Here is a 12,433-nt window from a genome sequence, read left to right as displayed (position 1 = left end):
CTTCGCTCAGCATAATGCCTTCCAGGTTCCCCCATGTTAGGAAATGTTTCACAGATTCGTCACTGTTCTTTATCGATGAGTAGTATTCCATTGTGTGAATATACCACAATTTATTTACCCATTCATCCGTTGATGGACACCTTGGTTGCTTCCAGCTTTTTGCTATTGTAAACAGAGCTGCAATAAACATGGGTGTGCATAGATCTGTTTGTGTGAAGGCTCTTGTTTCTCTAGGGTATATTCCGAGGAGTGGGATTTCTGGGTTGTATGGTAGTTCTATTTCTAACTGTTTAAGATAATGCCAGATAGATTTCCAAAGTGGTTGTACCATTTTACATTCCCACCAGCAGTGTATAAGAGTTCCAATCTCTCTGCGGCCTCTCCAACATTTATTATTTCGTGTTTTTTGGATTAATGCCAGCCTTGTTGGAGTGAGATGGAATCTCATCGTAGTTTTAATTTGCATTTCTCTAATGGCTAATGATCGAGAGCATTTTCTCATGTATCTGTTAGCTGCCTGAATATCTTCCTTAGTGAAGTGTGTGTTCATATCCTTTGCCCACTTCTTGATTGGGTTGTTTGTCTTTTTGTGGTTGAGTTTTGACAGAATCATATAGATTTTAGAGATCAGGCACTGGTCGGAGATGTCATAGCTGAAAATTCTTTCCCAGTCTGTAGGTGGTCTTTTCACTTTTTTGGTGAAGTCTTTAGATGAGCATAGGTGTTTGATTTTTAGGAGCTCCCTGTTATCGGGTTTCTCTTCGTCATTTTTGGTAATGTTTTGTATTCTGTTTATGCCTTGTATTAGGGCTCCTAAGGTTGTCCCTATTTTTTCTTCCGTGATCTTTATTATTTTAGTCTTTGATCCACTTGGAGTTAGTTTTTGTGCATGGTGTGAGGTATGGGTCCAGTTTCATTTTTTTGCAAATGGATATCCAGTTCTGCCAGCACCATTTGTTAAAAAGACTATCTTTTCCCCAATTAACTGACACTGGGCCTTTGTCAAATATCAGCTGCTCATATGTGGATGGATTTATATCTGGGTTCTCAATTCTGTTCCACTGGTCTATGTGCCTGTTGTTGTACCAATACCAGGCTGTTTTGACTACTGTGGCTGTATAATAGGTTCTGAAATCAGGTAGAGTGAGGCCTCCCACTTTCTTCTTCTTTTTCAGTAATGCTTTCCTTATCCGAGGCTTCTTTCCCTTCCATATGAAGTTGGTGATTTGTTTCTCTATCACCTTAAAAAATGACATTGGAATTTGGATCGGAAGTGCATTGTATGTATAGATGGCTTTTGGTAGAATAGACATTTTTACTATGTTAAGTCTTCCTATCCATGAGCAAGGTATGTTTTTCCACTTAAGTATGTCCTTTTGAATTTCTTGTAGTAGAGCTTTGTAGTTTTCTTTGTATAGGTCTTTTACATCATTGGTGAGATTTATTCCTAAGTATTTTATCTTCTTGGGGGCTACTGTAAATGGTATTGATTTGGTTATTTCCTCTTTGATGTTCTTTTTCTTGATGTAGAGGAATCCAAGTGATTTTTGTATGTTTATCTTATAACCTGAGACTCTGCCAAACTCTTCTATTAGTTTCAGTAGTTTTATGGAGGATTCCTTAGGGTTTTCTGTGTATAAGATCCTGTCATCTGCAAATAGAGATAATTTTACTTCTTCCTTGCCAACCCGGATGCCCTTTATTTCTTTGTCTAGCCTAATTGCCCTGGCTAGGAGTTCTAGCACGATGTTGAATAAGAGCGGTGATAAAGGGCATCCTTGTCTGGTTCCTGTTCTCAAGGGAAATGCTTTCAGGTTCTCTCCATTTAGAGTGATGTTGGCTGTTGGCTTTGCATAGATGCCCTTTATTATGTTGAGGAATTTTCCTTCACTTTCTATTTTGGTGAGAGTTTTTATCATGAATGGGTGTTGGACTTTGTCAAATGCCTTTTCTGCATCAATTGATAAGATCATGTGGTTTTTGTCTTTTGTTTTATTTATCTGGTGGATTACATTAATGGTTTTTCTGATATTAAACCAGCCTTGCATACCTGGTATAAATCCCACTTGGCCGTGGTGGATTATTTTTTTGATATGTTGTTGAATTCTATTTGCTAGAATTTTGTTGAGGATTTTTGCATCTATGTTCATGAGGGATATAGGTCTGTAATTTTCTTTTTTTGTAATGTCTTTACCTGGTTTTGGTGTCAGGGAGATGGTGGCTTCATAGAATGAGTTGGGTAGTATTCCGTCCTTTTCTATGCTTTGAAATACCTTTAGTAGTAGTGGTGTTAACTTTTCTCTGAAAGTTTGGTAGAACTCTGCAGTGAAGCCATCCGGGCCAGGGCTTTTTTTTTTGTTGGGAGTTTTTTGATTACCTTTTCAATCTCTTTTTTTTGTTATGGGTCTCTTTAGTTGTTCTACTTCTGAATGTGTTAGTTTAGGTAGGTAGTGTTTTTCTAGGAATTCATCCATTTCTTCTAGGTTTACAAATTTGTTAGACTACAATTTTTCGTAATAATCTGATATGATTCTTTTAATTTCAGTTGGGTCTGTTGTGATGTGGCCCTTCTCGTTTCTTATTCGGGTTGTTTGTTTCCTTTCCTGTATTTCTTTAGTCAGTCTAGCCAATGGTTTTTCAACTTTGTTAATTTTTTCAAAGAACCAGCTTTTGGCTTTGTTAATTCTTTCAATTGTTTTTCTGTTCTCTAATTCATTTAGTTCAGCTCTAATTTTTATTATTTGTTTTCTTCTGGTACCTGATGGATTCTTTTGTTGCTCACTTTCTATTTGTTCAAGTTGTAGGGACAGTTCTCTGATTTTGGCTCTTTCTTCTTTTTGTATGTTTGCATTTATCAATATAAATTGACCTCTGAGCACTGCTTTTGCTGTGTCCCAGAGGTTTTGATAGGAAGTATTTTCATTCTCGTTGCATTCTATGAATTTCCTTATTCCCTCCTTGATGTCTTCTATAATCCAGTCTTTTTTCAGGAGGGTATTGTTCAGTTTCCAAGTATTTGATTTCTTTTCCGTAGTTTTTCTGTTATTGATTTCTAGTTTTATTGCCTTGTGGTCTGAGAAGATGCTTTGTAATATTTCGATGTTTTGGATTCTGCAAAGATTTGTTTTATGACCTAATATGTGGTCTATTCTAGAGAATGTTCCATGTGCGCTAGAGAAAGAAGTATACTTTGCAGCAGTTGGGTGGAGAGTTCTGCATAAGTCAATGAGGTCAATTTGGTTGATTGTTGTAATTAGGTCTTCCGTGTCTCTATTGAGCTTCTTACTGGATGTCCTGTCCTTCTCCGAAAGTGGTGTGTTGAAGTCTCCTACTATAATTGTGGAGGTGTCTATTTCACTTTTCAGTTCTGTTAAAATCTGATTTATGTATCTTGCAGCCCAGTCATTGGGTGCATACATATTTAATATGGTTTTGTCTTCCTGATCAATTGTCCCTTTTATCATTATATAGTGTCCTTCTTTATCCTTTGTGGTGGATTTAAGTCTAAAGTCTATTTTGTCAGAAATTAATATTGCTACTCTTGCTCTTTTTTGCTTATTGTTTGCTTGATATATTTTTTTCCATCCTTTGAGTTTTAGTTTGTTTGTGTCTCTAAGTCTAAGGTGTGTCTCTTGTAGGCAGCATATAGACGAATTGTGTTTCTTTATCCAGTCCGAGACTTTCTGTCTCTTTATTGGTGCCTTTAGTCCATTTACGTTCAGCATAATTATAGATAAATATGTGTTTAGTGTTGTCATTTTGATGCCTTTTCATGTGTGTTGTTGACAATTTCATTTTTCCACATACTTTTTTGTGCTGAGACTTTTTCTTAGTAAATTGTGAGATCCTCATTTTCGTAGTGTTTGACTTTATGTTTGTTGAGTTGTTACGTTTTTCTTGGCTTTTATCTTGAGTTATGGAGTTGTTATACCTCTTTGTGGTTACCTTAATATTTACCCCTATTTTTCTAAGTAAAAACCTAACTTGTATCGTCCTGTATCGCCTTGTATCCCTTTCCATATGGCAGTTCTATGCCACCTGTATTTAGTCCTTCTTTTTGATTATTGTGATCTTTTACATATTGACTTCAATGATTCCCTGTTATGAGCATTTTTTAAAATTAATCTTAATTTGTTTTTGTGATTTCCCTATTTGAGTTGATATCAGGATGTTCTGTTTTGTGACCTTGTGTTGTGCTGGTATCTGATATTATTGGTTTTCTGACCAAACAATGTCCTTTAGTATTTCTTGTAGCTTTGGTTTGGTTTTTGCAAATTCTCTAAGCTTGTGTTTATCTGTAAATATCTTAATTTGGCCTTCATATTTGAGAGAGAGTTTTGCTGGATATATGATCCTTGGCTGGCTGTTTTTCTCCTTCAGTGCTCTATATATGTCATCCCATTTCCTTCTTCCCTGCATGGTTTCTGCTGAGAAGTCTGAACTTATTTTTATTGATTCTCCCTTGAAGGAGAACTTTCTTTTCTCCCTGGCTGCTTTTAAAATTTTCTCTTTATCTTTGGTTTTGGCAAGTTTGTTGACAATATGTCTTGGTGTTTTTCTTTTTGTATCAATCTTAAATGGGGTTCGATGAGCATCTTGGATAGATATCCTTTCGTCTTTCATGATGTCAGGGAAGTTTTCTGTCAGCAGATCTTCTACTATTTTCTCTGTGTTTTCTGTCCTCCCTCCCTGTTCTGGGACTCCAATCACCCTCAAGTTATCCTTCTTGATAGAGTCCCACATGATTCTTAGGGTTTCTTCGTTTTTTTTTTTTTTTTAATTCTTTCATCTGATTTTTTTTCAGCTATGTTGGTGTTAATTCCCTGGTCCTCCAGATGTCCCAGTCTGCATTCTAATTGCTCGAGTCTGCTCCTCTGACTTCCTATTGCGTTGTCTAATTCTGTAATTTTATTGTTAATCTTTTGGATTTCTACATGCTGTCTCTCTATGGATTCTTGTAACTTATTAATTTTTCCACTATGTTCTTGAATAATCTTTTTGAGTTCTTCAACAGTTTTATCAGTGTGTTCCTTGGCTTTTTCTGCAGTTTGCCTTATTTCGTTTCTGATGTCTTGAAGCATTCTGTAAATTAGTTTTTTTATATTCTGTATCTGATAATTCCAGGATTGTATCTTCATTTGGGAAAGATTTTGGTTCTTTTGTTTGGGGGGTTGTAGAAGCTGTCATGGTCTGCTTCTTTTTGTGGTTTGATATTGACTGCTATCTCTGAGCCATCATTAGGATATATAAAAAAAAAGGCTATAGTAGTGGTTTATTCTATAATTGCTCACTGAGTCTTATCTTGTTTTGTTTTCTTTCAATATACGTGGATGGGTTACTAGATTGTGCTGTCTTGTTTGTTGTAGCCCTTGACTTATTTATGACCTAGTACCAGCTGGTTTGGGCTGTTGCCTGATATATATGCCTGAGTCTATTCACTATTCTTGAGTAGAATCTGATTTTGGGTCATCAAGTGTCTGCTGCACCCTAACACCTAACCACCTCGAGAAGTAGTGGTGATAGTTGTGTGCACCAGATTCTATTAGCAGCTGGGGTTCACCCTCGGGGGGGGGCAGGATGCTGACAGGCTTCCCCCAAGTGTCAGTGAGGCGGGTGTGTCTCTATTCCTATAGCACCTTGGTGGGAGGGCACTGCAGCTGTACCTTAGGCCCCCAGTGCAAGTACCTCTACTGATTGGTAGGTGTCACCCTCCTTAGACCCCTAAGGCAAGAGGCTAGGTGGTCTTGGGGGAGCTTCAGCCCTCAGTTCTCTGTTGTGGGTCAGTTAGGGCTCTATTGAATAAGCAGAAACATCAGACCTGGGAAACTTGTTTTTCCAGAAAATCCTCTAAAAAAAATGCAGTCAGATCCCTATCAGAACTGCCTTTGCACTATAACCGCCGCCTTGTTCCCTGTAAGGATGAAAGTCTGAGATTTGGATCATATATGCTTGGCTGTAGCTGGTTTTGTGTTTTCAGTCCAGTTAGGGATGGATTTTTTGTCCCTGGGTTTTTTGTGTTTCCTTCTCTCAGGCTGGAAGAATGGGTTAGGAAAAGACCAAAAAAAAAAGGGAGGGGGGGAAGCAAAGCCGCCGCGGATCCGGAGCCGTTCTCCCTCTGGCTCAGGAAATTCCAATGTTAATGAAGCCACCTGGGAAGGGTGGGTGAGGGTTCAGAGAGATAGGAGAGTAGCACCTCGGAATATAGCGAAAGTTTCTTGTCTTGCTTAGAATGACTATTTCATCTGAGATTGCCGAGGGGCGTGTCGCCTACGTGTGCTGGCTGTGTGGAGATTGCCCCCAGGGGTCTGGCCCACTGAAGCCGCGGTCAGATCTTCCGCTGCCAGTCCAGAGCCCAGCGTCAAGGTTCCCCTGCTGGGACGCTGCACTCCCAGCTGCAAAATCAGTCGCTGCCTCCCAGGAACTTCTCGTCCCGCCAGCCGCGTCACCGCGCTGCCCCTGCGGACTGGCTGGGCCCCCTCCCGGGGTTAGTTCAGGGGAGTAGGGCTGCCCCCCTTGTTTGCGCCATCACAAGATTTTTGAGTTCAGCTCCCCTGGGCCCGGAAGGCTGATGCCAATGCTACCTGACTGGGACGCTGGCTCTAGGCTCCGAAAACAGTCGCTGCTTCCCCGTATTTGTTTGTTTTCTGCCTCTAAATCTGTGTTTGTTGTTCAGGGTTCGTAGATTGTTATGTATGTGATCGATTCACTTGTTTTTCTGAGTCTTGGTTGCAAGAGGGATCCGAGGTAGCGTCTACCTAGTCCGCCATCTTGGCCCCCGCCCCAGAATCTTTTTAAGTAATAACCAAAATCCCCAAAGGACATATTTCACAATTTCAAAAACTGGTACTGACAAAGTACTGCTGAGCAACAAAGAAATAAGCATAAAAATGTGTATAATACTACCATAAACCAAAATAAAAATAATTATACGTGCATGAATTTAACATTCTAAGATACAATTTTTGTTGTAAATAGATTACAATTTTACTGGTGATGTGTGTGTAGGAGTGAAAGAGATGAGAGAAGAGATCCCAAGGAAAAAAGAAGACCACACACACACAACTATATAATAAATATCATCGATATTAACCAGCCCTGCTATCTCTTAAAATAATCCTAGTAATGATATTCAGTTACTTTTGAAATTTCTGTTGACATTTACTTCAATATCTGATGTCATAATTCTGCTGGACCTCTTATTCACAGTACATGGATTTTCTGTTTCTATGGCTAAAACCTCTGTGTGTGCACTAGATCCCATCCTCTTTCTCGTCCTCCTTTAAGGATACATACATAGTTAAACTATTATTAAAGTATGATTAAAAATTTAGAATTGCGATTACTTCTGAGAAGAGGTGGAAAATGGCATCAGAGAAGTGAACCAGTAAGTTTCAATGATTTTGATAATATTCTAAGTAAGAGGCTACAAGTTTATAAATAATTGCATATGTTGCTGGATATACTTGAAAAATTACACACTAAAATTGAAAAATAAGAGAAGTTGTAAAATCTTTCTTTTTATTAGAAAAGTAAACTCTTGTTAAGCATAGATAATGTTCCATATTACCCTGAGAAAATTCTTCCAGCTTTCTGGATTTGGGATGTTCCAGGATGGGCTGTAGGTGGAGAAAAACTTATTTTTTTTTTACATAAGATTGAAAAAAACAAAATTTTGTTTTTACCAAAACAAATCATCACTAAGTATCTATGTAAAAAAATATTTAAGTTTAATACAACTTTTGGGAAATGCTGCTTGTGTAAAACAACGCATTTCTTTCCAAATATTCAATTTCATGGAGATAAAATCAGAAGCTCTGTCTACTCATTTAAGAATCACAAAAAGTGCGTATACTGACTAATGAGGAAAATATAAAATATGTTTATAACTTGGATTGGTGTTATTTTCAAATTCAAACTGAAAGAATACTATCTGTCTTCTAGTCAAGAAAACTAGAATGAGTTTTCTTCATCAACCACATCCTATCTACCAAAATTACACACTGATGGTGTCTCAAACCAAACACAATTTCATGTCTCACTAAAATATGCAGAATTGCAAATGCATAGACATTGCCCAGAGGAACAGAAGTAATCTTAAACACAAAATGCACAGTGAGGTTAAAAAAAGCTCTTGTGTGAAGAGAATAATGAACAGTAAATTTTTTTTAAATCACACTTTTAACCTCAGAAATTTGTTCTAAGTATTGGCCAAATTGTTTTCTCATTAATTGGAATGATATAAAATTTTCCAAAGAAACTTGCTTTTTCTCTTTCTAAAAGGAAAAAAACAAAGAATTTCTCTGAAGCCCTGTTTCAGTATATACTGAGAAAAATGAAATTACAATGTTAGCTTAGTTTTATTTTTATTTATAAGAGAAAAAATATGTTTGCCTTTTATCCAGCCTCCAGAATGTCTCTACTAGTTTAATTCTAATGTCAAAGAATAATTTATTCTACATTTTGGACGCCTTTTGTCAATAAAGAGAAGTATTCCTAGAGAATCCATTGAATTGACTTAATCATTCATTGTGATCATTCGTTGCCTATTTCTTGCTTTAGAACTAGCAATGTTATTTTCAGTGTGGATGCTCATTCTTACTCTACCTGTGGTTAACTTTCTACCCCAGATTTTTTCCATAGCATTTTTCATCTCAGAATTTCTCAGGGTGTACATCAGAGGATTCAAGATGAGAGTAATAACTGTATAAACCACAGTCATGGATTTGTCAATGGGAAATTTGGAAAGAGGTCTAACGTACATGAAAATACATGGCACACAAAAGAGGACAACCACTGTGATGTGGGAGCTGCAGGTAGACAGGGCTTTGTGCCTCCCTTCCTGACTGTGAGTCTTCAGGGAGCTTAGGATGACCCCATAGGAGATTAGTAGAAGGACAAAAATTGTCATACAGATGGCTCCACTATTGGCAACAACAGTGAGGCCTATAAAATAGGTGTCAGTGCAAGCGAGCTCCAATAATGGATATATATCACAGCAGAAGTGATCTATGATGTTGGGGCCACAGAAGGGGAGGCTGCACACAAACAGAAGTTGAACCAAAGAGTGCAAAAAACCTCCAACCCAGACCACCACCAGTAACAGAATGCAAACCTGTCGATTCATGGTGGCCAAGTAATGTAGTGGCTTACAGATGGCCACATAGCGATCATAGGCCATTGCCACCAGAAAAAAGACCTCGGCACCACCAAATAAGTGTTCTATAAAGAGCTGGCCCATGCAAGCCAAGAAGGAAATAGTCTTTTTATCACAGAGTAAGTCTAGAATCATTTTGGGGGAAATGGCAGTGGAATAAACAGCATCCATGAAGGACAGATAGGCAAGGAAGAAGTACATGGGAGAGCCAAGGGATGGGTTCACAATAACGGTCATGACAATGAGCAAGTTGCCCACCATCGTGACAATGTAGATGAGCAAAAACATGACAAATAACACTTTTTGGCCCTCAGGGTCCTGAGTGAGTCCCAGGAGGACAAATTCTGTTACATTGTTACTGTGTCCCATTTATTCTTCTGCAAGACCTGTTTCAGAGATGCGAGCTCAAGAGAACAAGCCTGTACTGAAATCATGAACATCACTATAAATATGTCCATTAGGTCATGGAGCACTTCAGTGTTAATCTTCTACAGTGGCTTATACATAATAAACGTTTAAGAATGTCTACTGAGGTTCTCTTCCAAAGATCCTAATATGTCTTCCCTTAAAAATTCTACTTTTCAGAAGACTGCATTGGGCCTACGAATAACAAGTTCTATCTCTAAATCTTAGTGGACCTTCTGTAGAGAAGATCAGTCAGAGGCCTAACAGACTTTCATTCATTGAATATTCTTTTTTTAAACATGACCGTGCTTGGTACAGATGTTAGCAATGACAAAGAGGGAAAGGGTTTCTGCTTTAAAGAAACTTATTCTCTGGTGGTGAAGATAAACTCTAAATTAATAAATTGAAGTAGAATCAGTACTTAGAGTTGGTAATATTTGTGATGAGTACCTTTACAGTGTAATCTATATAAAACCAAATAATAGCACCAAAAATAACCCCTCTTCAGGAATATGTCATACATATTATGACATTCCACTATTAGAAGTGTGGGCCTTCCTGCCTCAAAGGTTGTTCAGTCTTTATGAATCTCTCACTAAATCTGAAGAGCCTGGACTTTGAAATGTATCAGATCACTATAAAATTATTGAGCACACTATTCCCTGTAGCAATTATTTGGGTATAGATTGCTCTTTTCTTAACCATCCATAATCTTTTCTATTTCCTCTTTGCTTATCCCACAATGCTTAACACACTTCTACACTCTACTGACATACAGTCAGCACTTTAAGTTGGTAGCATTTGTGGTGAGTCCCCTTACAATATGATCCATATTTTAAGCAAATATTTTTGAACTGAAGTTAACTGACACATAACAATTACCAACTAGTACCTTAGAAGCCACTATTTTCATACCAATTGGGGGTAAGCTGGGCAGTGATGGGGGAGAAAATAGACACTGTAAAGAAAGGTAGAAGACAGTGGAATGGGGTTTTGTATATAATGCTTCTTAGGCAATGAGAGTGGTCAAATTTAAGAACTTCACTGACAAGATTCCAAAAAGGAACATACTCAAAGGAAAAGCCCAAACAGTGTAAGAAAGTATGAGCTTTAGTCATTTTCTAAATTTAGTCACAAGTCTGTCTCAATTTACTCATTGGAAAATAAAGGGTTTAAACAAGATGATCTTAGAATCCTTCCTAGACCAACTGTCTATGATAAATGATACTATCAAAGCCCATCTTATTTTATTCTGCTGGGTACTTCTATTTGTATACTTGGAATTAAACAACAATCTTCAAGCTCGTCGACGTTACTTTAAAAATGCTAGCCAGTGTTGGAATTGGATCATTACTGTGACCAAATATTGGGTAAGGTTTCTCACTCAGTGTGCACCTTTGTACAGCCCAGGGCTTCCTTGAGGAGAGAGCACAGCACAGGGATGACTAATGTGCACTACAGAGCAACACTGTCTGTGTAGGAATTTCCCCTTCACCAATTAATATCCCGGTGACCCTGAGCAACTTCATAAACCTCTTTGTGCCTCAGTTTCGTAATTAGTGAATGGGGGAACCAATCGTACCTATCTCTTAAGTTTTTGTGTGTGTTTATTTACATGTAAAGTGCCTAGAACACTCCCTGGATGCTGATAAAGGATCAATAAATAATAGCTTTTTATTATTGTTCTTGAATGTTTCTCTACGGACATTCGATCAGAACAAATCATCTGGATCTTTGTCACATTAGTAATAAGAATATTACTTATAAAAAGAATATTACAAGCACACAATTTTGGACATAGGATAAATTGTACATTATAAGAATTATCTATTTTATCGTATATGTTTGGTAATATCGACCTGTCACGGTGTGTATATTGGTGGAAGTTAAGCAAAAAAAAGGAAAAACTTGTACCCATGCATCAGATGGAGGCCTAAAGAGTAGAAAATGAAAGAAAAGAAGAACCAAATCAGGAAGCAGATAAATTATATTTAAGAAATTAATATAAACAAGTAATAGGGATATTAATGTGTTAAGTGGGGATAGCTTTCTTAAGAAATCCTCAGAATGATTTCTTTCAGTGAAAGAGAGCTGGAAGGCCAACATCTGAGGCTTGCTGAACTTACTCTTCTTGGGAAGCCATCAGGTATAAACACAGAGCCCATACTAGAAAATAAAGAATAAAAAAGAAAGGGAAATGAAAGTAAAAGAAGGGGAAACGGGAGAAGAGACAAAAAGAAAAAAAAAGTCAAGAGGACAAGAGAGATGATGGGAGGAGAAGAGAGAAGGAGAGAGGAAAGACAAAGGAAAGGAAGGAAAAGAAGAAAAAGAAAAGAAAATCCAAAGGGAAAAAAAAAAGAACATTGAATCCTCAGAGTTCCTAGCACTTATAGTTAAAGACAAAATCAAGAGAGAATAGTACATATGTAGATTCAAACACAATCTTTAGGATTATTCATTGTTACAGAAAATCACTGAATTACTAAACCTCAAATGTAGACAAGCTGATTTCATTTGTATTGATTTGGTTGAGGGGAAAGAACATGTGCAGAAGAATTCTGAGCTTTCTTTTAGAAACCAGATGAAATGAGCACTCTGTATGTCCAAGTGACTCAGGAGTTCAATCATTTTTTGAAGCTGTGGACTAATAAAGGCACAGCTGTTGGAGAACATAATGGTAAAGATAGTTTATATCTAATTGTTTTTTAACTACTTATTTTCTGCAAGGTCTAGTGTCCTTAATCTTAGTAATAATCAATGCTGGATTGCACTGAAATAAATATTCTATTGGCCAGTAAAATTATTTCCATGTAAAACAATCAGTATGTAAAGTATCCACTATAGTTTCAGTCCTCAAATTTTTGATATTATACA

At 37.4% G+C, this 12,433-nt stretch overlaps 1 protein-coding gene across 1 annotated transcript; it reads right to left on the bottom strand.

The window, feature by feature from the left end:
• Nucleotides 1-8,515: 8,515 nt before the first annotated feature.
• Nucleotides 8,516-9,523, bottom strand: LOC126058391 (olfactory receptor 4A5-like). The gene has a single exon (XM_049853477.1). It carries the CDS (start codon nt 9,521-9,523, stop codon nt 8,516-8,518), a length of 1,008 nt encoding a protein of 335 aa, XP_049709434.1.
• Nucleotides 9,524-12,433: the final 2,910 nt, after the last annotated feature.

The sequence above is a fragment of the Elephas maximus genome, chromosome 14 (genome assembly GCF_024166365.1).
Source record: "Elephas maximus indicus isolate mEleMax1 chromosome 14, mEleMax1 primary haplotype, whole genome shotgun sequence".
Lineage (NCBI taxonomy): Eukaryota > Metazoa > Chordata > Mammalia > Proboscidea > Elephantidae > Elephas > Elephas maximus.
Note: the sequence above shows the minus strand (reverse complement) of the source record. Positions and strands in the feature narration are given on the sequence as shown.

Coding starts and splice junctions, on each gene's coding strand:
- LOC126058391 (XM_049853477.1), bottom strand. CDS start 9,523: ATGGGACACAGTAACAATGTAACAGAATTTGTCCTCCTGGGACTCACT.